This window comes from Carcharodon carcharias, chromosome 18 (genome assembly GCF_017639515.1).
Source record: "Carcharodon carcharias isolate sCarCar2 chromosome 18, sCarCar2.pri, whole genome shotgun sequence".
In the NCBI taxonomy this organism is placed as follows: domain Eukaryota; kingdom Metazoa; phylum Chordata; class Chondrichthyes; order Lamniformes; family Lamnidae; genus Carcharodon; species Carcharodon carcharias.
In genome coordinates this window covers 310,016-334,919 of record NC_054484.1, presented here as the reverse complement: position 1 = coordinate 334,919, position 24,904 = coordinate 310,016, and the positions used below count along the sequence as shown (strand labels likewise).

The window sequence follows — 24,904 nt, the reverse complement described above, 5'->3', positions numbered from 1 at the left end:
ACACTGTTTTCTGTGGCCGAGAACGAGTGTCCAAATCCCTGCCCGGTGCCAGGGTTTGGTACGTCTGCTCTGGGCTGGAGAGGAACTTGCAGTGGGAGGGGGAGGATCCAGTTATTGTGGTCCACGTAGGTACCAACAACATAGCTAGAACTAGGATAGAGGTTCTTCTAAGGGAGTATGACCAGCCAGGAGCTAAATTAAAAAGTAGAACCTCAGAGGTAATAGTCTCTGGATTATTACCTGAGCCATGAGCAAATTGGTGTAGAGTAAATCAAAGTAGAGAGTTAAGTGTGTGGATCAGAGTTTGGCCTGGGAAAAAATGGGTTTTGATTCATGGGGCATCAGCACTGAGCAAAGTGGGAGCTGCAGTGTTGGGACAGTCTGCACTGGTCCCAGCATGGTTCAGATATCCTGATGAGCCGTAGAACAGGGGGCAGTAGAGAGGACTTTAAATTGTAGGGGTGAGGAGTCAAGTGAGGGAAGATGTGGGAAAGAACAAGCCAAGGTAGCAGTAAGGATAATGATAATCAATGTGTGGCAGGAAAATTTAATCCATCAGTTTGCAAAAATAGTAAAACGAACTGTATCTGAATGCCTGTAGCATTTGTAACAAAATGGATGAATTGTCAGCTCAAATAGAAATATATGTCTGTGACCTGACAGCCGCACTCACTGCCAAACTGGCGCCTCTTCAATACAAAAATAAAAATACCTGGAAAAACTCAGCAGGTCTGGCAGCATCTGCGGAGAGGAATACAGTTAACGTTTCGAGTCCGTGTGACTCTTCAACAGAACTAAGGAAAAATAGAAAGGAGGTGAAATATAAGCTGGTTTAAGGGGGAGGTGGGACAAGTAGAGCTGGATAGAAGTCCAGTGATAGATTGCCAAAAGATGTCATAGACAAAAGGACAAAGAGGTGTTGATGGTGGTGATATTAGCTAAGGAATGTGCTAATAGGTGACATTAAGGGTAGAAAGCAGGACGAGCAAGGTACAAATAGCCCTAGTGGGGGAGGTGTGGGGGGAAGGGATCGAAATAGACTAAAAGGTAGAGATAAAACAATGGATGGAAATACATTTAAAAATAATGGAAATAGGTGGGAAAAGAAAAATCTATATAAATTATTGGAAAAGGGGGGGATCGGAAAGGGGGTGGGGATGGAAGAGAGAGTTCATGATCTAAAGTTGTTAAACTCAATATTCAGTCGGGAAGGCTGTAAAGTGCTTAGTCGGAAGATGAGGTGCTGTTCCTCCAGTTCAATGTTGCGTTGAAAGCAAGGGTGGTACCTACTGGATTGACATACTTGGGTGGTGGTGGTGATCCCCATCTTTAAGAAAGTTCCAGTTATAGAGGGATCACACTCCTCAGCCTTCCCAGGAAAGCCTACGCCAGAGTGCTGGAGAGGAGACATCATCCGTCAGTCAAACCTCAGATTCAGGAGGAACAATGTGGATTCCACTTTGGCCATGGAACAGTGGATCAGCTCTTCACCCCCTCTCATATTTGAGGGTTTGTGGGAGCTTGCTAATCTGGTCTCTCTCAGTTTTGTAGACCTGGAGAAAGCATTTGACCATGTTCCTCAGGATATTTTGTGGGAAGCGCTGCAGGAATATGAGGTACCGGTGCTGCTTCTGTGTGCTATCAGGTCCCTCTGTTCACGGAGCGAGAGCTGTGTCTGCATTCTCCATATTAAGTCAAATTTGTTCATGGTAGGCGTTGGACTCTGCTAAGGGTGCATCTTGTTTCCACTCCTGACTGTGATTTTCATGGACAGGATATCAAGGTGCAGCCGCGTATGGAGAATCTCCAGTTTGGGGGCTTGAGGGTGGCATCTCTGCTGTTTGCAGATGCTGTTGTGCTGCGTGCCTCATCGGACTCTGATCTCCAGCGTACACTTGAATGTTTTGCTGTCGAGTGTAACGTGGCTGGGATGTGGATCAGCAGCTGCAAATCTGAGGTCATGGTTCCCTCCCAGAAAAGAGTGGGTTACTCTCTCCAGGTGTGGGGAGAGCAGCTTCCCTTAGTGGAGAAGTCCAAGTGTCTTGGGACTTGTTCGTGAGTGATGGCAGGGGGAAGCATGAGATTGACCAGCAGATCTGTGCAATGGCTGCTGTTGTGCAGGCGCTCTACCGGTCCGTGGTGGTGAAGTGGGAGCTGAGTTTTAGGACGAAGCTTTCTGTTTACCGGTCAGTCTTTGTCCCAATCCTCACTTATGGTCATAAGCTGTGGGCAATGACTGAAAGAATAAGCTTGCGGTACAAGCAACGGAAATAAGGTTTCTCCGCAGGGTTGCTGTGTGTACTCTCCAGAGCAGGGTGAGGAGTTCAGCAATCTGGGAGACTCTTGGAGTAGAGTCATTGTTCCTTCGGATCGAGGGGGGCCAGTTGAGGTGGTTGTAGGCTTCCATTGGAGCTGTACCGTGCTCGGTCCACAGGGCAGAGATATCGAGGCCGACCCAGGACACACTGGAGGGATTACATCTCTTGGTCGGCCTGGGAACGACTGGGAATGCCTCAGGAGAAGCTGGAATCTGTAGCTGAGCAAAGGGAAATCTGGTCGGCACTGGTCAACTTCCTGCCACCATGACCCTCACCAGGAGAAGCAGTGTGAACATGGACCTGATGGCCATTAGACAGAGACAGCTACAGAATGACCAGGGCTGAGACCAGAATATTCAAGAGTTCCTGACGTTTTGGAAGGAGAGGAAGCTAAGAAAAGGTGTGGGATAACACTGTCAATTATGGATGACACCAATATAATAGTGAGAGCTGACCTTGGTTTGAGAGAGCACACAAGAAATAGGAGCAGGAGTGGACCATGTGGCCTTTTGAGCCTGCTCTGCCATTCGGTATGATCATGACTGATCTAGGGTTTCAACTCCACTTCCTGCCTGCTCCCCATATCTCTTGATTCCCTGAGACCCCAAAAATCTGTCTATCCCAGACTTAAATGTATTATGTATGCTGGCTTTGCTTAATTATCCTGCGCTTGTCTTAGTGATTATTGATTTTATCCTGCACTATAGTTTCCAGAAGTTCCCCCATGACTGAAGTCAAACTGATTGGTCTGTAGTTGCCGGCTTTATCCTTGCACCCCTTTTTGAACAAGGGTGTAACATTCAATGTTCTCCAGCCCTCTGGCACCTCCCCTGTGTCTAAGGAAGACTGGAAGATTATCACTAGTGCCTCTGGAATTTCCACTTTCACTTCCCTCAGTACCCTTGGATGCATGTCATCTGACTTTGGCACCTTACCTATTTTAAGTAAAGATAGCCTTTCCAACACTACCTCCTCCTCAATTCTAAATTCTTCTAGTGTACCAGTTACCTCTCACCTCAGCTTGGTAGCAAGTTCTTCCTTTGTAAAGACAGATGCAAACCTCCGCTGGTTCTGCAGCCTCCATGTGCAAGTCCCTTTTTTTTGTCCCTAATTGGGCCTACTCTATCTTTTACCATCCTTTTATTATTTACATGCTTATAGAAGACCTTGGGATTCCCTCTCATGTTCGCTGCTAGCCTCTTTTCATGCTCTCTCATTGCTTTTCTTATTAGTTTTTTCACTTCCCTGATTGTCCATTGTATTTTCTACCTGACATCATTCTTCTTTTTCATCTTTACCTCTATCTCGTCATACAGGGCATTCTGGATTTTTGTCTGACCTTTTCCCCTTCAAGGGAATATACCTTGTCACTGCCTGCAACACTTTTTCTTTGAAGGTGGCCCCTTGTTCAGCCACTGTCTTTTCTGCCAACATTCGATTCCAATTCACTTGACTCAGGTGCATTCTCGTCCCATCGAAGCTGGCTTTTCTCCAATTAATTATCCCTGCTTTGGATTGTTCTGTCCTTTTCCATGATTAACCTAAACCTTATGATACAATGGCCAGTGTCCCCTAGAGATCCTACTAATGTTTGATCCACTTGGGCCAACTCATTCCCCAGAACCAGGTCCAAAAGAGCATGTCCTCCCATTGGACCGGAAACACACTGTTGTAGAAAATTATCTTGAACACATTGCAGGAACACACTCCCCTCTTAATGTTTTGTACTATTCCTATCCCAGTCTATCTACTGGATAATTGAAGTCCCCCATTATGGTTAATCTAGAACTCTTGCACCTCTCTGTAATTTCTTTGCAAATTTGTTCCTCCATGGTGCATATACTACACCAATCAATGTTATTGCACCTTTCCCATTCCTTACTTCTAGCTAGAGAGATTCTGTCCTTGACCCCTCTGGAGCATCCTCTCTCTCCAGTACTGCAGTACCATCTTTAACCAATATTGCCACTCCCCTTCCTGTTTTCTCCCTTTCCTGTCTCTCCTAAACACCTTGTACCCAGGAATATTTAACAACCAGTCCTGCCCTTCTTTGAGCCACGTCTCTGATATAGCAATAATATCATAATTTCATTTGTCAACCTGTGCCTTCAGTTTACCAAACTCCGTGCATTCACGTACATGCACATTAATCCTGATTTAGGCATTTTTACTTTCCCGCTTATTCTGACCCCACCCAATGACTTACTGTTGTCTAATCTAATTCTGTCAAACTCTCCCAAGTATCCTATCTACCTTGATGCAACTCTCTGTTGATACTTCTCTCCTTCCCACTGCCAGGTTTTCTCCTCTGCACTCTGAATTACCGCCAGGTTCCCTGCCAATCTAGTTTAAACCCTCCCCAACAGCACCAGCCCATGAGGACACTAGTCCCAGTTCTGTTAAGGTATAACCCGTCTTTCTTGTACAGGTCCCATCTGCCCCTGGTTTACCATTCATTTCTGGAATGAGACTTGTGTCTTCTACAGTAAAGATGAGCGCACAATATTTGTCCAGTGCCTCTGCATTTTCCCCATTCCATAAGACGTAGGAGCAGAAGTAGGCCATTCGGCCCATCCAGTCTGCTCCGCTATTCAATGAGATCATGGCTGATCTGATAATCCTCAACTCTACTTTCCTGCCTTTTCCCCATAACCCTTGATTCCCTTACTGATTAAAAATCTGCCTATCTCAGCTTTGAATATACTTAACGACCCAGCCTCTACAGCCCTCTGCGGTAAAGAATTCCACAGATTCACTACCCTCTGAGAAGAAATTCCTCCTTATCTCTGTTTTAAATGGGTGACCCTTTACTCTGAGATTATGCCCTCTGGTCCTAGACTCTCCCACAAGGGGAAACAACCTCTCAGCATCTACCCTGTCAAGCCCCCTAAGAATCTTATGTTTCAGTAAAGTCCTCTCATTCTTACAAACTCCAATGAGCACAGGCCCAACCTATTCAACCTCTTCTCGTAAGAAAATCCCTCCATACCCGTGATTAACCTGGTGAACCTTCTCTGGACTGCGTCCAATGCCAGCATATCTTTTCTTGGATAAGGGGACCAAAATTATTCACAGTATTCTAGGTGTGGTCTAACTAGTGGCTTGTATAGTTTTAGCCTATTTTTATATTCCATTCCCTTTGAAATTAAGACCAGCATTCCATTTGCCTTCCCTATTACCTGTCGAACTTGTATGTTAGCTTTTTGGGATTCGTGCACAAGGACTGCCAAATCTCTGTGTTGCAGCTTTCTGCAGTCTTTCTCCATTTAAATAATATTTAGCTCCTCTATTCTTCCTGCCAAAGTGCATAACCTCACATTTTCCCATATATTCCATCTGCCAAGTTTTTGCCTACTCACTTAACCTGTCTATATCCCTCTGTAGACCTCTTGTGTTATCCTCACCACTTGCCTTCCCACCTATTTTTGTGTCATCTGCAAACTTGGTGATAGTACATTCATTTCCCTCATCCAAGTCATTAATATATATTGTGAATAATTGAGGCCCCAATACTGATCCCTGCGGCACTCCACTAGTTACAGGTTACCATCCCGAAAATGTCCTCCTTATCCCAATTCTCTATCTTCTATTAGCTAGCCAATTCTCTATCCATGCTAATATACTACCCCCAACACCATGGGCTCTTCTCTTATAAAGTAGCCTTATGTGTGGTACCTTATCGAACACCTTTTGGAAATCCAAATATATTACATCTACTGGTTCCCCTTTATCTATTTGCTTGTTACCGCCACAACGAATTCTAATAAATTGTGTTAGGCACGATTATCCCTTCATGAAGCCATGCTGAGTCTGCTTGATTAGATTATATATTTCTAAACGCTCTATTATATCTTTTATAATAGACTCCAGCATTTTCCTAATGACAGACATTAAGCTAACTGGCCTATTGTTACCCGTTTTTGAATAAAAGTGTTACATTGACAGTTTTCCAATCTTCTGGGACTTTTCCAGAATCTAAGGATTCTTGGAAGGTTGATAACAGCGCATCCACTATCTCTGTAGCTACTTCCTTTAGTATCCTAGGATGCAACCCATCAGGTCCAGGGGACTTATTGGCCTTTAGCCCCATTAGTTTCCATAGTATTTTTCTCTAGTGATACTTATTGTACTTATTTCCTCCCGCTTCTTTTGCCCCTTGATGATTTAATATTTTTGGAATGCTAATAGTGTCTTCTACCATGAAGACTGATGCAAAAAGTATTTATTCAACTCCTCTGAAAATTCCTGGTTCCCCATTATTATTTCGCCAGCCTCATTCTCTAAAGGGCCCATGTTCACTTTGGCCCCGCGCATCCTTATATATTTAAAGAAGCTCTTGCTGTCTGATTTTATATTACATGCTAGTTTACTCTCAAAGTTTACTTTCTCCCTCTTTATTATTTTTTGGTCATCTTTTATGGGTTTTTAAAACTTTCCCAATTTCCTGGCATAGCAGTAATCCTTGCCACATTGTATGTTTTTTAAAATTTGATACAGTCCTTAACTTCCTTGGTTAACCATGGTTTAACCCCCATGATAATTTCTCCTGCCTCTGATTCTAATGGTCCAGCGTTAACTTGGGCTACTCTCTTCCTTTTTATATACACTTTAAAAGCTCTTACCAATCTGTTTTTATATTCCAGCTGGTTCACACATTCTATTTTTTTCCTTTTTTATCAACTTTTTGGTGGCCCTTTGCTGGTTTCTGAAACACTCCCAATCCTCAGACTTGTTACTGTTTTTTGCAATCTTGTAAGTCTCTTCTTTGAATCTAATACCATCCCTAACTCCCTGATTGAGCCACAGATGGGCCTTTCTTGCTGAGTTTTTTTAATGGAATTATTTTTGTTGAACATTTTTAATTGTTTCTTTTAATGTTTCCCAATGTTCATTAACCTTCATACATTTTAGTCTACTTGCCCAGTTAACCCTAGCCAATTCTCCCCTTACCTATGTAATTGGCTTTTTTTTTAAGTTAAAGATTATTGTTTGTGATTGGAGTATGTCATTTTCAAATTTAACATAGCTTTCAATGGTATGATCACTATTTCTCAATGGATCTTTCACTACAATATTACTAATTATCTCTGCTTCATTGCAGAATACTAGATCAAAGATAGCTTTATCCCTAGTTGATTCCACAACATATTGCTCCAAGAAGCTGTAACAAAACCATTCCACTAACTCATATTCTAGAGTGCCAATTCTTGCCAATTTGATTGTCCCAGCCTATACGAAGATTAAAGTCCCCAACAATTATTATATTGCCTTTGTCACAAGCTCCGTTGATTTCCTGTTTAATGCTCTGACCAACGTTATAACTACTGTTAGGGGCCTATAGACTACTGATTTCTGACTCTTGCTATTCTTAATTTTCTACCCATACTGATTCTACTTCATGATCTGCTGAGGCCAGATCCCTTACCTCTCAAGACTTTATATCATCCTTTGCTATCAGGTATTATGACGTGGCAGGTGATATGAGCCGGGTAGACCAAATCCACAAGGGAAACTTGGTCACCCTTTCACAACAGTTTTGAAATTTGTATTTATTACAAGAAGATTTGGGCACTGAATTCAGAAATCATGAGTCCACGAACACCTTTAGAGATTTTAAAAATTAAATTAAAACATTAACAAAAGAAAATATTTCAAACGCATCCATAAGATTACAGTTACTTAATATTATAACAAATCCCAAAATTCCTAATTAAACTGGCTCCCAACTACACACACCCTTTAAGACAGCAGCCCAAAATAGATTTCAAATTTAAAGCAATCCAGCAAGTTTACCACAGCACCCACTCAACAGTGGAATTCCAAAGGCTTTTCTCCAATTTTAGTTACTGGACAAAACAGACTTTTGCAAACATGGCTGGAGGCTTTCCCAGGGTTGTTTCTCTCTCAGCCCTGGGACCTGCTAGATCTTACATGGACCTCCAGCATCATCTTTCTTTATATATGTTTCTCTCTATTCTGTAAATCCTATTGTTCCATGTGTCTTTGGAAATGTACTTTTCCCATAATATAAAAATCTTTCATGTTGCCCATGTGGTCAGTACCTTTTGGGAAAAATTAACATAATAACCTTGCCCTATTTATCTTGTTAGTTGTAAACACCCTACCATCCCTTTGAAACCCAAACAACTTCACTTATCCAAAAATGCAAATTTCCATCACACCCTATATGCTAAGACCTCATCCATGTTTACTCATTTGCATTTCAAATGCCTTTTACGCCTAACTTTTGATAATTTCAAGCTTGCAGCCTATCAGACTCTAGTTACATCACACAGAACCATCTACACTCACACCCATAAACCTACATTACAATAAACCACAACAACGTGAAATGTATTATAGTTTTGTGACACAGAGCTCCCCCCCCCACCCCGCCCCCTGCCCTTTGCTATTCTGTCTGTCTTTCTGAAATGTTGTGTACCCTGGACTATTTATTTCTTAACCTTGATCACCTTGTAACCATGTCAAACACGCCTGCAGGAAGTGTAAGCAGCTTGAGGAATTCCGGATCAGGATTATTGATCTGGAAGCCAAAATGCAGACACTGCGCAACATAAGGGAGAGATATCTGGATACTTTGTCCCAGAAGACAGTCACACCTCTTAGAGGGTCATCTGTTTTGGTCAGCGGTGAGGGACAGGAGGATGTGACTGTCAGTGAGGCAGGTAATGGGACTGAGCAGACAGTAGGGGAGGAGCCTCAGGCTTTGCAATTGTCAAACAGGTTTGAGATGCTCACAACCTGTGTGGATGAAAGTGAAGTATGCAAGGTGGAGGAGCTGGCTGGCCATGGCACTGTGGTACAGGAAGCCGTTCAAGGGAGAGCGAAAAGGAATGTAGTGGTAGTAGAGGATAGTATAGTGAGGAGGATTGACACTGTTTTCTGCAGCAGTGAGAGTCCAGATGGCTGTGTTGCCTGCCTGGTGCCAGGGTTCGGGATACCTGCTCAGGGCTGGAGAGGAACTTGCAGTGGGAGGGGGACGATCCAGTGGTCATGGTCCATGTAGGTACCAATGACATAGGTAGAACTAGGAAAGAGGATCTGCAAAGCCAGTGTGAAGAGCTAGGTACCAAATTAAGATGCAGAAACTCAAAGGTAATAATCCCTTCATTATTACCTGACCCACGTGCAAATTGGCAGAGGACAAATAAGATTAGAGACACGAATGTGTGGCTCAAAGACTGGTGTGGGAGAAGTAGGTTCCGGTTTGTGGGTCACTGGCACAGTACTGGGGAAAGTGGGGGCTGTACCGTTGGGGCGGTTTACACATGAATGCTGGGATGAGTGTCCTCACAAATCACATAACTAAGTAGAGAGGGCTTTAAACTGAACGAGAGGTGAGGGATCAAGCTTGGGTAGAGGTAGCAATTCAAGACAGGAGAGCAAAATAGTAATATGAGAAATGAGAGTCCGAATGGCAGGAAGGGACAGAGAGAAAAAAACTTAATAATGCATCAACAGTCAAGACTAGATGTTACAAAGGTTACAAAAAGACAAAACTGAAGGCTGTCTATCTGCGCGTTGCATTCATAACAAAGTGAATGAATTGATGGCTCACATTGAAGAAAATACGTATGATCTGATAACAATTATGGAGACATGGCTGCAGGACAACAAAGATTGGGTTCTTAATATTGAAGGGTACATGACATTCAAGGAGAATAGGAAGCTAGGTAAAGACAGAAGGGTAGCACTGATAATCAAAGAGGCTTTGGCTCAATAGTTAGAAATGACTTTGGTTCAGGAGGTGAGGATGTGGGTTCAGCTTGGGTGGAGATGAGGAATAATAGGGGGAAAATATCATTAGTGGAAGTGGTCTGCAGGCCCCCTGACAGTAGCCACAGTGTAGGACAACGTACTCGAGAAAATATTGTATGCTTGTGATAAAGGGATGGCAATAATCATGGGTGATTTTAATCTACACACAAACTGGAAAACTCAGATTGGCAGTAGTAGCTTGGATGAGGAGCTCTTAGAATGCTTTTGAGATAAATTTCTTAGAGCAGCATGCTCTGGAACCATCAGAGAGCAGGTTATATTAGATTCGGTATTGTGTAACCTGACAGGATTAATTGATGACCTCAGAGTGAAGACACCCCTGGGTAGCAACAACCACAATATGGTTGAACTTTACACCCAGTTTGAAAGGGAGAAGAGTGGGTCTAAGACTACATCTTAAACTTAAATAAGGGCAACTATGCAGGGATGACCGCTGAGCTAGTTGGAGTGAACTGGGAAACTGCGCAAGAGGATAAATCAATAGAGAAGCAGTGACAGACATTTAAGGGGATGTTTCAGAGTATTCGGAATAAGTACATTTCTACTATAAAGTAAAGTTCTAAGGGGAGGACCCTCCATCCATGGTTAACTAGAGATGCTAAGGAAAGCATCAAACTTAAGGAAAAAGCACACAACTCTGCAAAGATGAGTGGCAGGACAGATCATAGGATAGAATATAAAGAACGGCAGAGAATGACTAAAAGATTAATCAGGAGAAGGACGTTAGAGTAAGAGAAGGAGCTAGCTAGAAATGTAAAAACAGATAGCAAGAGTTTCTACAGGTACTTAAAAAGGAAAAGAGTAAGTAAAGTGAGTATTGGTCCTCTAGAGAGTGACAGTGGGGAGTTAATAGTAGAAGAAATGAACAAGTATTTTGCTTCTGTGTTTACTATAGAGGATACAAAAGACATTCCATTAATAGCTGCAAATCAGGTGAACGGGAGAAAGGAACTTGGTGAAATTTAAATCACTGGGAAAAGGTACTGAGCACATTGATGGAGCTGTGGGCTGGCAAGTCTCTGGGTCCCAATGGTCTACATCCTAAGGTCTTAAAAGAGGTGGCTGATGAGGTAGTCGATGTGTTGGTGTTAATTTTGCAAAATTCCCTAGATTCTGGAAAGGTTCCATCAGATTAGAAACTAGCAAATATAATCCCTCTATTCAATAAGGGAGGGAGACAGAAAACAGGAAACTATAGGCCAGTTAGCTTGATGTTTGCCGTGGGGAAGTTATTAGAATCAATCATTGAGGTTATAGCTGGGCACTTAGAGCTCAAGACAATAGGGAAGAGTCAGCATGGTTTTGTGAAAGGAAAATCATGTTTAACCAATTTATTGGAGTTTTTTTGAAGGCGTGACATGCACTGTGGATCAAGCGGGGCCTGTAGACGTACTGTGCTTGGATTTCCAGAAGGCATTTGATAAGGTGCCACATCAAAGGTTATTACGGAAAATTAAAGCGCATGGTGTAGTAGGTAACATATTAGCATGGATAGAAGATTGGCTGGCAGAAAGCAGAGAGTATGCATAAATGGGTCTTTTTCTGATTGGCAGCTTGTGACAAGTGACATACAGGAGTCTGTGCTGCGGCCTCAACTTTTTATGATTTACATCAATGACTTAGATAAGGGGAATGAAGACATTGTAGCTCAATTTGGTAGGAAAGTTTGTTATGAAGTTGCAGACAAATATAGCTAGGTTGAATGAGTGGGCAAAGATCTGGAAATGGAGTTTAATGTGGGTTGTTGTAAAGTGAAGTTGTTCACTTTGGCAGGAAGAACAAAAAAGCAGAGTACTACTTAAATAAAGAACGGCTGCATAATTCTGAGGTGTAGAGGGATCTAGGTGTTCTAGTATGAGTCACAAACAGTTAGTATGCAGGTACAGCAATTAATTAAAAAGGCTAATGGAATGCTATCCTTTGTTACAAGAGGGATTGAGCATAAAAGTAAGGATGTTATGCTTCAATTAAACAGGGCATTGATGAGTTTGTACCTCGAATACCGTGTGCAGTTTTGGTCTCATTTAAGGAAGGATGTAAATGTGCTGGAGGTGGTTCAGAGGAGGTTTACTAGATTGATACCTGGAATGAGTGGGTTGTCTTGTGAGGAAAGGTTGGACAGACTGGGCTTGTTTTCACTGGAGTTTAGAAGAGTGAGGGGTGATTCGATTGAAGTAAATAAGATCCTGAAGGGCTTTGACAAGGTGAAAGTCAAAAGGGTGAGCCCAGATCTAGGGGGCACTGTATTGAAATTAGGGGCTGCCCTTTTAGGACAGAGATGAGAATTTTTTTCCTTTGAGGGTTGTGCAACTTTGGAATTCCCTGCCTCAGAAGGTGGTGGTGGAGGCGGGATCATTGAATAATTTTAAGGCGGAGGTAGATAGATTCTTGTTAGGCAAGGGAATCAAAGGTTATCAAGGTTAGATGGGAATGTGAAACTTAAAGCACAGTCAGATCAGCCATGGCCTTATTGAATGGCGGAGCAGGCTCGAGGGGCCAAATGGTCTACTCCTGTTCCTATTTCTTATGTCTCTGTAATGGTGATTACATCTAAACCGTTTACCTCTGTTTGTGCCACTTATTCATCTGTCTTGTTGCAGATGCTTTGCGCATTCAGATAAAGAACTCTTCATTTCATATTTTTACCTCCATTCACTGATGTACAATTTTTGTTAAACTCTGTCCCTTCCTGTCCCACATTGCTGTCTTCACCTTCATCATTATACTGTTCCAATATCTTGATCTTTCCCTTTGGATTTCTAAGTCTCCCTTCACCCGACCCCTACCCCCACCTTGTCCTTGTCCATATCCCTAGTTATATGATTGTCCAGGACACTGGTTACAGCCCAGTTCAAGAGTAGCCCATCCACTGGAATAGCTCACTCTTCCCTGAGTACCGATGCCTTTTTTTTTTAACCCTTTGAATCAAAACCCCCCTCCTTCACACACCACTCTCTGAGCCATGTGTTTAGTTCTCCAATCTGCTTGATGCTTTGCCAGTTGGCACGTGGCTCGGGTATAACAATCCAGAGATTATTACTTCTAATGTTCTGTGTTTTAATTTGGACCCTAATTCCTCAAATTCTCTTGTTCTACCTATGTTGTTGGTTCCCATGTGGACCATGACAATTGGATCCTCCCCTCCCACCCTAGATTCCTCTCCAGCCGTGAGGAGATGTCCTTAACCCTGGCACCAGACAGGCAACACAACCTTCGGAGCTTCCTGTCATGACTACAGAGTATGATATCCACCTTCCTGACTAGACCGTCTTCTATCACTACCATATTCTTTTTCACTTCCCCACTTGAATGGCATCATTCACCATAGTGCCGTGGCCACCCTCCACCACCTTGCAGCCCTTCTCTTCATCCACACAGTAGCAAGCACATCACACCTGATGTACAAAATCAGGGGCTGAGACTCCCCCATCATTATCAGCTGGATCCCCTTACCTGCCTGACTTACCGTCACACCCTTCTGTCCCTGACCAGTGACCAACTCTAAAGATCTGCTGAGCCTAAGAGGTGTGACCGCCTCCTGGTACAAAGTGCCCGAGTAACATTCACACTCCCTAATACATCAGTGTCTGCAGGTCTGCCTCCAGCTTAATGACTCTAAGGTGAAGCTGCTGAAGATCAAGATGTAGAATCAGTTGGGTAGAGCTAAGAAATGGCACTGGTAAGAAGTCACTCGTGGGAGTAGTTCATAGGCCCCCTAACAGTAGCCACACTGTAGGATAGAGCGTACGTGAAGAAATAATGGGGCTTGTGAGAAAGTAATGGCAATAATCACAGTTAATTTTAATCTGAAAATAGATTGGACAAGTCAAATCAGCTAAGGCAGCCTGGAAGATGAGTACATAGTGTTTTCAGGACAATTTCTTAGAGCAGGTGTTCTAGAGCCAACCCGAAAGCAGGCTGTTCTAGACCTGATGGCATGTCCTGGTACATGATCCACAAAAAGTTTGTTTGCAGGAACAGAAAGTGATTAGGAAGGGAAATGGAATGTTGGTGTTTATTGCAAGGGGAATGGAATATACAAGGAGGGAAGTTTTACTGCAGCTGTACAGGACCTGGATGAGACCACATCTGCAATACTGTGTGCAGTTTTGGTCTCCTTATTTGAAGAAGGATATAATTGCATTAGAAGCAGTTCAGAGAAGATTCATTCGACTCACTCCTGGTGTTATGGGGGGTTTATCTCATGAATAAAGGTTGGGCCTGTATCAATTAGAGTTTAGAAGAATGAAAGGTGATTGAAACATAAGATCTCGATGGGACCTGACAAGGTGGTTGCTGAGAGGACGTTTTCTCTTATGAGAGAGATACAACTAGGGAACACAGTTTAAAAATAAGGCATCTCCCATTTATGACAGAGTTGAGGAGAAATTTTTTCTAAGTTGATAACCTGTGGAAGTCTGTTCCCCAGAGAGCCGTGGAGGCAAGGTCATTAAATGTTTTTAAGACTGAGTTAGATACTTTCATGACAAGGGAGTCATGTTGGTGGAGGGGAAAGTGGAGTTGAGGCTACAATCAGATCAGCCATGGTCTTATCAAATGGCAGAGCAAGCTCAAGGTGCCGAATGGCCAACTCCTAATTTGTATGTAATGGACAGACAGCGAGAGAGGAGGGAGCATTGGGAGAGGGGGAAGAAAGGAGCACTGGTTAGTGGGGAGATGAGAGAATGCACCTGCTGGCGAGAGGCAGGGGCAATCGCGCAGGTGGGTGGTCTCATTGCTCCACCTGAAGGAAGTGGTAAACAGTCCCGATTGTCACCTCTGCCTCTTGCTCCGCCCTCTATATCCGTTTCATCATCTCACTGGCCTGCCCCATCATTTTACTAACCTCTCCACAGGATTGTGATTTCTGTGCAGTTACAATCCTTGCCCTGACAATTAATTTTTTTTTTCAGATAAAAAGAAAGCAGGAAAAGGACAAAAGAGAAAGAAAAAATGTTCCGTGCAGAAGCTCCTGCCAGTCAGCAACAGGATTGAAGAGCCAGTGCTGGAGAATGGGAAGGAAGAGTCTAATCCCACAGAGTTGTTGCCTGCGAGGATAAAGAAGAAGAAATGGAAAACAGCTCAAATGCTGCTGTTGAGTGATCCAGTCGGTGGTGATACATCAGAGATTAAAATTCAGACACAGGAAAGCCCTGTCTGTAGGAACCAACTGAGTACACCTGTGCTGGATGCCCAGCCTCTGTCATCTGACATAGACTCTGTAACCCTGACACCCAAGCCAAAGCAGGGGAGAAAGGCACAGACTCAACATTCCAATGGGAGTCGTTTGCCTGAAGAGTCAACATCCACAGAACCTGTCGTCAGTAAAAAAGCGAAAAAAATGCTAATGAAGCTTAGAAAGCTACAAGCCAAGAAACAGGCAGGTGGTGACCAACATTCTCCAAACCAGGCACCAGGCAGGAGAAAGAGGAAGGAGAGGGGGCTGCCTGTGGAGCCCAGCTCTAGCAAAAAGCTAAAAATCAAAAGCAGTGTAAGTTGGAGCAGTCTGCCATCTCTACCTGCTGATTATGAATGAATCTAACAGTAGGAATGATATATGACACTCAGGACAATGTCCCTTCATCTCTAGGGCTGTTTTCAGTGTAGATTTATATTCTCTCTCCCTACTGGCTATAGGGATCTCTGAAAGATGGGGCCAGTTTCAGTCTAGCTTCCTGTGGCTTAAGGCTGACAGTGTGTGGACAGGAGACTATTCGGCCCATTCAGTTGGTTCCGTTATTGGGTGAGATGCTGCTGGCTGATCTGTATCTTAACTCCATTTACCCCCCATTACTCCATATCCCTCAATATCCTTATTAAATCAAAATCGTAACAACCTCATTGTTAAATTTCAACCTTCCCCAGCATCCACAGCCTCTTGGGGGAGTGTGTTCCAGAATGGAACCATCCTCCAGACGTTTCACATGCAATTGGCTGAAAGCAACCATTAATTGACACTCACTTGAGGCGATTGACAGTCTTCAGATTAACAGTCGGCATGGGGAGCGGATGATGTGTGTGGGAGAGCCCTGGCAGCATGAGGAGCGGATGGTGTGTCCTTCTGTTGTGGAACCAGGGTGGTGAATGAGGGCCGGGCGTGCAGCTGGCCCCTCCAGCTTGGGCTGGGTACTGTGTTAATGCCAGGGGAAGCTTTGTCCATCTTTAACTGAATTGAGATCCTGACTCTAGTTATTCCGGTCTTGGGTCAATGTTAGGATGGTGCTCGGGGTAAGGGATACTGATTGCTATCTAGTGTATGAACACTGGATGTGGACAGGAAATGAAATTTGATCTCATTTCCCCAACAGCGCACATTCAGTGGCTGTTAGCAAGGTGCTGGCACTAGACAGATCAATACACCAGAGAAAACTACATGAGATATATGGTTTTTTGGTTCTGCCAAACCACGTGCTGAGGAGGCATCAATCAAGTTGATTTGTTGCATTCTTAATCCTCTCCATCCAGTTGTTTAATCACCACCTGCTCCCTCAGGTTGAGTGTATTGCACAGTGTGGAGGGTGAGTACATGCAGCTTTTAGGCTTGTTTAAATGCTTGTACTGATTGACTGACCATGTGTAGACAAAGTGTGGAGTTTTACTGAAGCTTTATGTCCCCAGGGTGATGCTGAGCCTTGTGTTGCAATCAAGACTTCAAATACATCCAGTGAATTTTTGAAGTTCGAGAGTACTCCAATACCAAAACCCATCTTCTTCAAGAAAGCCAGAAGTGCTGAGCCTGCTCCCAAACGGTGTAAAATGGTGAGAATTCTCTGCTGATTGTTCTCTCTGCCCTAGAGTTGGAGTGAAGGGGAATTGAGATGGTCTAGAGAACACTGACTCAGAGCTGTGTGGGATTGTCCTTTGCCTGTGGTATGAAGTGGCTAGGAGCTCGGCAGGTGTCTAAGGGAGGGTTGGAGTTTCACCCTCATCTTGTGATGAGACTGCAAGGCAGTTTCCACCTCCTTCCCCACCTGCCCCCCTTCCCAGCCCTGCATCAACACTCACACCTCCATTAAGTTCTGTTCTCAACTGAGTGATCTCGGTACAAACTGCCCATGGGTATGTTCTCTCTGGAGGAATGTGGTCAGAATGCACGGGCTAGAGCAGATATCCAGATCTTTCTGGCTGCTCTCAATTTGTAAAAACTACCTCACTGTCGCCATCTGCCTTTTCAGATCAATTCTTATTGCTGTTGGAAGCTGGTCTTTGAGGGAACCCTGTCCCTTTTGGGTACTTATGTTTGAAACAAAGTCACCTTCATTGGCAGGCAATGATTTGGTACCTGTACTGGGCAGGTATAGTATAAATCGCACTCCCTCTCACTCTCTGCACCTTTTAATGTCTCACTTAGTCTAACCCCACTCTCCCTGTCACTCCCCATGTCCTTTAATATCCCAGCCAGTCTAATCCCTCTCTCTCCCTCATTCCCCGCACCTTTTAATATCCCACCCAGTCTAATCCCACTCTCCTACTCCCTCCCCTCCCAGTCTCTCCACACACTCTTTAATATCCCACCCACTCTTCCCCCTCACTCCCCGCACCCTTTAATATCCCACCCACTCTAATCCCTCGCTCCCCGCACCCTTTAATATCCCACCCAGTCTAATCCCCCTCACTCCCTGTACTGTTCAATTTTTTTTAAGCAAGTAAAATAGTTGAATACACTCCAGCTTCAACAACAGTTAGGGGCAGGGAATTCCAAACTCTAAAAATAAACTTCCCCATTACTGCCTTTTGTGATTCTTCTAATTTATTCTAGTCCTTGTTACTGTCTCACCAATCAAATTATCTTAATTTAATCTATCACATTCTTTGTAATCCATATCATTCTTGAATCATCTCAGCTCTCATGAATAAAACCCTCATTCCTCAATTATCTCTCCATAATTGTTGCCCGTCATTCCTTCTAATATCCAGTGTTAATATATTAAGATCTTTCTATTCTTCTTGTAATGTGCCTAAAACATCCTTCAATGTAATGTTTTCCCCAGTTTAATATTACTCCTTTCCCTTTAAATTATACCTCGACATACAAAGTAAAAACTCTATCTTTCATAAGTTGCACTGGCACCTTTCATGAAATATGTAACCACACACCAAGATCAATTGATTCAAGTTTTACTGTCCATTCAGCAATTCTTTGTGGGTATATTGCTTGTTCATTAAAAATCACAAACTGATATTAACAATGAGAAAGAAAAACCACATCACAAAAATCTGACTGATTAAATATATATGTTCCAACTATTTCGGTGCATTCAAAAATCAGAGGCAATAAAATCACAAATTGAACCAATATTCCTTAAGATTTCCAAAGATCCCTAGAATTGAAGCCCCTTTTTCACAAAGCATTACACCACCTACCCCATCCCCCTAGCAGAATTCATAAAGATCTTCACTCCCAAGAAAGACAATGAGTGTGTCCCTTAAGAATGTTATCATGGGAGAAATAAGAAAAGAGAGAGGTAGAAACATGGACAGAAAAGAAAGAGCTTGGCATAAAGCTGACATGTTTCCAATAGTTGTCCCCACATACAATCTTACGTTATCTTTGTTTAGCAATCTTGTTGTTGCAAAAAAAAATGCCAGTGAAACTATTGAAAGGATGCAGTCTGGTGTTCCTTATCCGTCTATTCCCATTTAAAATCTTTCCTTTTGAGATATTTCCTCCTCCTGTGTCCTGGCCTTTACCAGCTCCTGCCCATTTTCCCTGGCCTGTACACCTGCCCCTGCCCTCTCCAATGCCCCAGCCTGGACCCTGCCCTTGCTCCCCCCCATGCCCTGGCCTGGACCGGATCCTGCTGCCCGCCCCCCCCCCATGCCCCTTAAAGGAAAAGAGGGTGACTAAAAAATCCAGAGCCCCTTGGATGTCAAGGGGCTTAAAGAGAGGATAAAGAAATAAAGAGAATCGTATGCAAGAGACTGAGGCCTCAATGCTGTAGAAAACCTAAAAGAGTAGAAAAAGTGTAGGGCAAAATTAGAAAGGAAATTAGGGAAGCAAAGGGCGGGCATGAAAAATATTGTCCAGTTAAATCAAGGAGAGCCCAAATTTTTTTTAATAAATAAAGAGCAAGAGGAGACCCAAGATTCAGCCATTTTTGTAATTCTTTCATGGGACATGGACATCAGTGGCAAGATCATCACTTGTTGCCCATCCCTAATTGTCCTTGAACTGAACACTTCAGAGAACATTTAAGGGTCAACCCCATTGCTGTGGGTCTGGAGTCACATGTAGGCCAGACCAGGTAAGGACAGCAGATTTCCTTCCCTGAAGGGCATTAGTGAACTAGATGGGTTTTTACGACATTCGACAATGTTTTCACAGTCATCATTAAGTTTATAATTCCAGATTTTTTTTATTGAATTGAAATTCCACCATCTGCCATGGTGGGATTCAAAACCAGGTCCCCAGAGTATTACCCAGGGTCTCTGGATTGCTAGTCCAGCAACGTTACAACTATGCCACTGCCTCTAATAGAGGCCACCAGTGTATTGCGTGTGAGTGGAGGCAGGGGACATGGGCGTGGTTCTTAATGAAAACTTTGCATCATCTTTTACAAAAGAGGGGTATGATCCAGACATTGCAATTAGGGAGGAAGAGTGTGAAATATTAGATGAGATTATCATAATGAAAGAGGAAGTGTTAATCTTTGCAAGTGTATTTATCCTCAGGCTGGGATGAAATGTATGCTAGGTTGTTAAGGGAAGCAAGGGATGGAATCATGGACGGCTCTAACTATCGTTTTTCAATCATCTCTGGCATGATACTGGAGGTGAGGGTAATGGTCGTTTGGTATCTTTGTGGCTGGAAGACTGATCTCACAGGGGTTCTGTGGGGCTCAGTGTTGGGTCGCTTGCTTTTCGTGGTATATACCAAAGATTTGGACTTGAATGTAGCGGGTATGATGAAGAAGTTTGCCGATGGTACAATCATTGGCTGTGTGATTGTCAGTGAAGAGGAAAGCTGTCGACTGCAGGGCATTATCATTGGACTGGTCAGGTGGGTGGAACAATGGCAAATGGAGATCAATCGGAGAAGTGAGAGGTAACCTTTGTGGGAAACTAACAAGGCAAAGGGAATACACAATAAATAGGATACTGAGTGGTGTAGAGTAATAGAGTGAATGTGCACAGATCCCTGAAGGTAGCTGGACAGGTAGAGGTGGTCAGGCAGGGATATGGGATACTTGCCTTTATTGGTCGAGGCATGGAACCCGAGCTGGAAGGTTATGCTGGAATTGTATAAACCACTGGATAGGTCACAGCTTGAGTTCTGTGTACAGTTCTGGTCACTGCACTATAGATAAGATGTGATTGCACTAGAGAGGATACAGAGGAAATTGATGAGGATGTTGTCAGGACTGCAGAATTTTAGTTGAGGAAAGATTGGATTGGATAGGCTGGACTTGTTTTCTTTGGGACAGAGGAGGCTGAGGGGAGATTTAATTGAAACGTATAAAATAAAGAGGGGCCTAGATAGAGTGGATGGGAAAGACCTATTCCCCTTAGTTGATGGCCCATAACCAGGGGGCATAGATTTAAGGTAAGAGGGTGTCAAGAATCTGTAACTCAGGGTGGGGGAGGCAGAAACCCTTGTAACATTTATAAAATACTTGGAAATGCACTTCAAGTGCTGTAACCTACAAGGCTACATACAGACCAAGCAATGGCTACTTATTAGCTGGCATAACACAATGGGCTGAACGGCCTCCTGGCTTAATTTCTATAATTCTACGACAGGAGTGATTTACTTTTACCGATTGGCCCAGTTCCATTATTTAAAAGTGCTTTTTTTTTCTCTGCTGCCACAGGTTAAAATCCTGTCAACCTCCAGTGCAAAGAAAGTACGGTTTGGGCTGAAAAAGAACATGACAACGGGTAAGGCTTTGCAGAGATGGAAGAATTACTAAGCATTGATCTTTTTTCATCCCATTGCCTGTACTTTACACAGGCTCCTAACTGAGGTACGTTTGCAGGCAAGAAGCAGCTTGAAGCCTCATATTCCAGCTGTAACTGCCCATTATTTGGGAATTAGTAGTGGGACAGAGTCTGACAGTGGCACCTGGTGGCTTGTACAGATCTAGCTCTCCATTTGGCAACTTCCAGTCTCAGGGCACCTTAGCTGAACAGTGATGTAAAGCAGTAGGTTAGAGAGAGAGATGTTTCCACAACCTAACCTGGCTTGTGACAGAAGACTGGCTTTGATGTGTGTCTGCTCCTGAGAAAGGCTCATAACTGAGGTACAATGGCATTGAGCATGACCAGTGGGTCCATCAGATGGTATAGGCAGAATAATTCTGAGTAACCAGAGAGTAGCCCTGTAGAATGTTTGCAGGATGTGTTAAAGCTGGTATGGAGTGATCCTTCTGACACTAGTGAGCAATAGTTATGTAACTTTCCTGGTGTCCAGATGGCTCTGTTCATTCTGCTGTGGGATTGAGCCATAAAGACCAGGAAGTAGAACATCTTGTGTAACTGATCTGTAATATTACCCATATCTCCTATCTGTCTCTGAAATCCTCACTAATGTTTCGTCACCTCAAGAAAAGACTATTCCAATGTTCTCCTGACCAGCCTCCCACTCTCCACCCTCTGTAAACTTTAGCTCACTCCAAAATTCTGCTCCATCTGACCTATCACCGTCCGTAGCTAACTAAGGAAGCTAAAGATAGTGTCAAATTGAAAAAGTGTATAATTCCGCAAAGATGAGTGGCAGGTCAGAAGATTGGACGGAATGTAAATAACAGCAAAGAATGACCAAAAGATTCATAAGGAGGAAGGAATTCAAGTATGAGAGAAAACTAGCTAGAAATATAAAAACACGAATTTCTACAAGTATTTAAAAAGCAAAAGATTGGAAGTGTTGGTCCTCGAGAGTGATTCTGGAGAATAAATGGCAGATCAATTGAAAAAATATTTTGTCTGTCTTCACTGTAGTGGATGCAAATAATATCCCACAAATAATTGTGAATCAGGAAATGAAAGAGAGGGAGGAACTTAAAGCAATTACAGTCATCAGGGAAAGGGGACTGAGAAAATTATTAGAACCAAATGCTGACAAGTTCTCAGGTCCTGATGGACTTCATCCTGGGGAATTAAAAAAGTAGCTGCTGAGATGATAGATTCATTGGTTTTAATTTTCCAAAATTCCATAGATTCTCTAAGAAAGGTCCCATCAGATTGGAAACTAGCAAATGTAACTCCTCTATTCAAAAAAGGAGGCAGACAGAAAACAGCAAACTCAAGCCTGTTAACTTAACATCTGTCATAGGAAAAATGCTGGAACCTATTATTAAGGAGGTTATAACTTAAAAACTCAAAGCAATCTGACAGAGTCAACATGATTTTATGAAAGGACAATTGTGTTCGACTAATTTATTGGAGTTCTTTGAGCATGTAACAAGCAACATGAATAAAGGAGAACCTGTTGATGTGGTGTACCTAGATTACATCATTTGATTAAGGCATTTGACAAAATGCCACATCGAAGGTTACTGTACAAAATAAGAGCTCATGGTGTAGGGTGTAGTGTATTAGCATAGATAGAGGATTGGCTAGCTAACAGGAAACTGGCATAAATGGGTCATCTTAGAGTTGGCAAGATGTGATGAGTGGAGTGCCACAGGGTTCAGTGCTGGAGCCTCAACTATTTACACTTTATATCAATGACTTGGATGAAGGGACTGAATGTATGGTAGCCAAGTTTGCTGATGACCCAAAGATGGGAAAGTAAATTGTGAGGAGGACATGACCCTGCAAAGGGACATAGGTTATTTGGGCAAAAATTTGGCAGATGGAGAATAATATGGAAAAATGAATTTGTCCCCTTTGGCAGGAAGAATAGAAAAGCAGATTATTATTTAAATGGAGAGAGATTGCAGAAACCTGTGGTAGAGAGGGACCTGGGTGTCCTGGTACATGAATTACAAAAAAGTTTGTTTGCAGGTACAGCAAGTGATTAGGAGGGTAAATGGAATGTTGGTGTTTATTGCAAGGGGAATGGAATATAAAAGGAGGGAAGTTTTACTGCAGCTGTACAGGACCTGGGTGAGACCACATCTGGAGTTTGTGTGCATTTTTGGTCTCCTTACTTAAGAAAGGATATAAATGTTAGCAGTTCAGAGAAGGTTTACTTGACTAATAGCTGGGATTGAGGAATGGTTTATTTTATGAGGAAAGGTTGGACAGACTGGGCCTGTGTCCACTGGAGTTTAGAAGAATGAGAGGCGATCTTATTGAAACATATAAGATCCTGAGGGGGTTTGACAGGGTGGATGCTGAGAGGATGTTTCCCCTTGTGGTGGAGACTAGAACTAGAGGACACAGCTTAAAAATAAGGGGTCTCCTATTTAAGACTGAGAGGAGGAGAAACTTTTTGAGGGTTGTGAATCTTTGGAGCTGTCTCCCCTGGAGAACGGTGGAGGCAGCGTCAATGGATATTCTTACGGCAGAGGTAGATAGATTCTTGACTAACAAAGGAGTCAAAGGGTATCAGGGGTATGTGGAATGTGGAGTTGACGCCACAATCAGATCAGACATGATCTCATTGCATGGTGGAGCAGCATCAAGGGCTGAACGGCCTATTCCTCATTCGTACGTTCATATGTATTGCCAAATCCCATTTACCTTTCACTTTCATGCTCACTGACATTGGCTATTTTTAAAAATTTCTGTCCTTGTTTTCAAATCCCTCCATAGCTCACTCACTCACTGTTTCTGTAACCCCCTCCGGCCCTCCAACCCCCAGAGATCTCTGCATTCTTCCAATTCTGGCCTCTTGAGGATCCCTGATTTTAATTGCTCCACTATTGGTGGCTGTGCTTTAAGCTGCCTGAACCCCAAACTCTAGAATTCCCTCCTTAAGCCTGTTGGCTTCCTGCCTGTCTCTCCTGTTAAGATGCTGCTTAATACCTACATCTTTAACCAAGCTTTTAGGTACTTGTCCTCATTTCTCTTTATGATCAGTGTAAAGTTTCCTCTGATAACTCTCCATTTATGCAGCTTGGGGCTTTTACTTTAAGGTGACACATGTTGTTGAGCCACAGAAGCTAGCAGTGTTGTGCTCAGTGTGGGACTGAGCCATACAGACTTGGTAGTTGGGCCTGTGTAAAACTGGGAGGGTGGGATTGGTATTGATGTCACAGGAGTAAAAGAGGATCAAATGAAGAGCACTGAGCCATGAATTTGGATAGACAGACAGCACATCATGGGCGGAAATGGAAGGTGGTGCTCTTGACATAAATATTGATGCTGTGCAGCTAAAGGAGGAAACTGTAGGTCCCAAGGATGGAGTGGTGAGCCAGGTGTGGGTACACTAAGCAAGGCTAGAGTCAAACAGAGAATGGAGGTGAGGTGGTGAAAGACACTTTGCTGAAGGTGAGGAGGAGGGGGTGGGTTGTGCTCACAGGATGAGGTCACTGGGATTCAGACTGCAGCAATGCAGGGAATGGAAGTGAGACTGGAAAGAAACATGTTGGAAAGATGAGTGTTGGATTTGGAAGGTAAAGGAGCTAGTGAGGCTTAGATGGGATCATGATGGGTCATAACGAGATAGGGAAAGATCTTTCTCAGGAGCTGTGAGAAGATGGTTTTGAAAACAGAAAGAACATCTCCCCATGAAATGCAATGATAGATTTGCATTTCCCAGATGTAGGTACGTCAGTGCAACCAAGAGAACAGATGAAAGAAATCTGGAATTACTTTATATTGGATGGGAGCACAGAGTTATTTTCACTGGAAGCCCGAGATTCAATGTGTCTGTGAACCGTACCCCAGTGAGAGTCAAT

General features: G+C 43.2%; 1 protein-coding gene across 2 annotated transcripts in view; it reads left to right on the top strand.

Moving 5' to 3' along the window:
- LOC121290945 (ribosomal RNA processing protein 1 homolog A) overlaps positions 1-24,904 on the top strand; it is a 55,798-nt gene that overhangs the window by 29,793 nt on the left and 1,101 nt on the right. Inside the window, exons 13-15 of one of the 2 annotated variants that reach the window (XM_041212005.1) lie at positions 15,032-15,609; positions 16,737-16,877; positions 20,930-20,996. In XM_041212005.1, coding sequence (XP_041067939.1) covers positions 15,032-15,609; positions 16,737-16,877; positions 20,930-20,996 — 786 coding nt within the window. The remainder of the gene's footprint in view (positions 1-15,031; positions 15,610-16,736; positions 16,878-20,929; positions 20,997-24,904) is intronic. The other variant, XM_041212006.1, reaches the window with a different exon arrangement.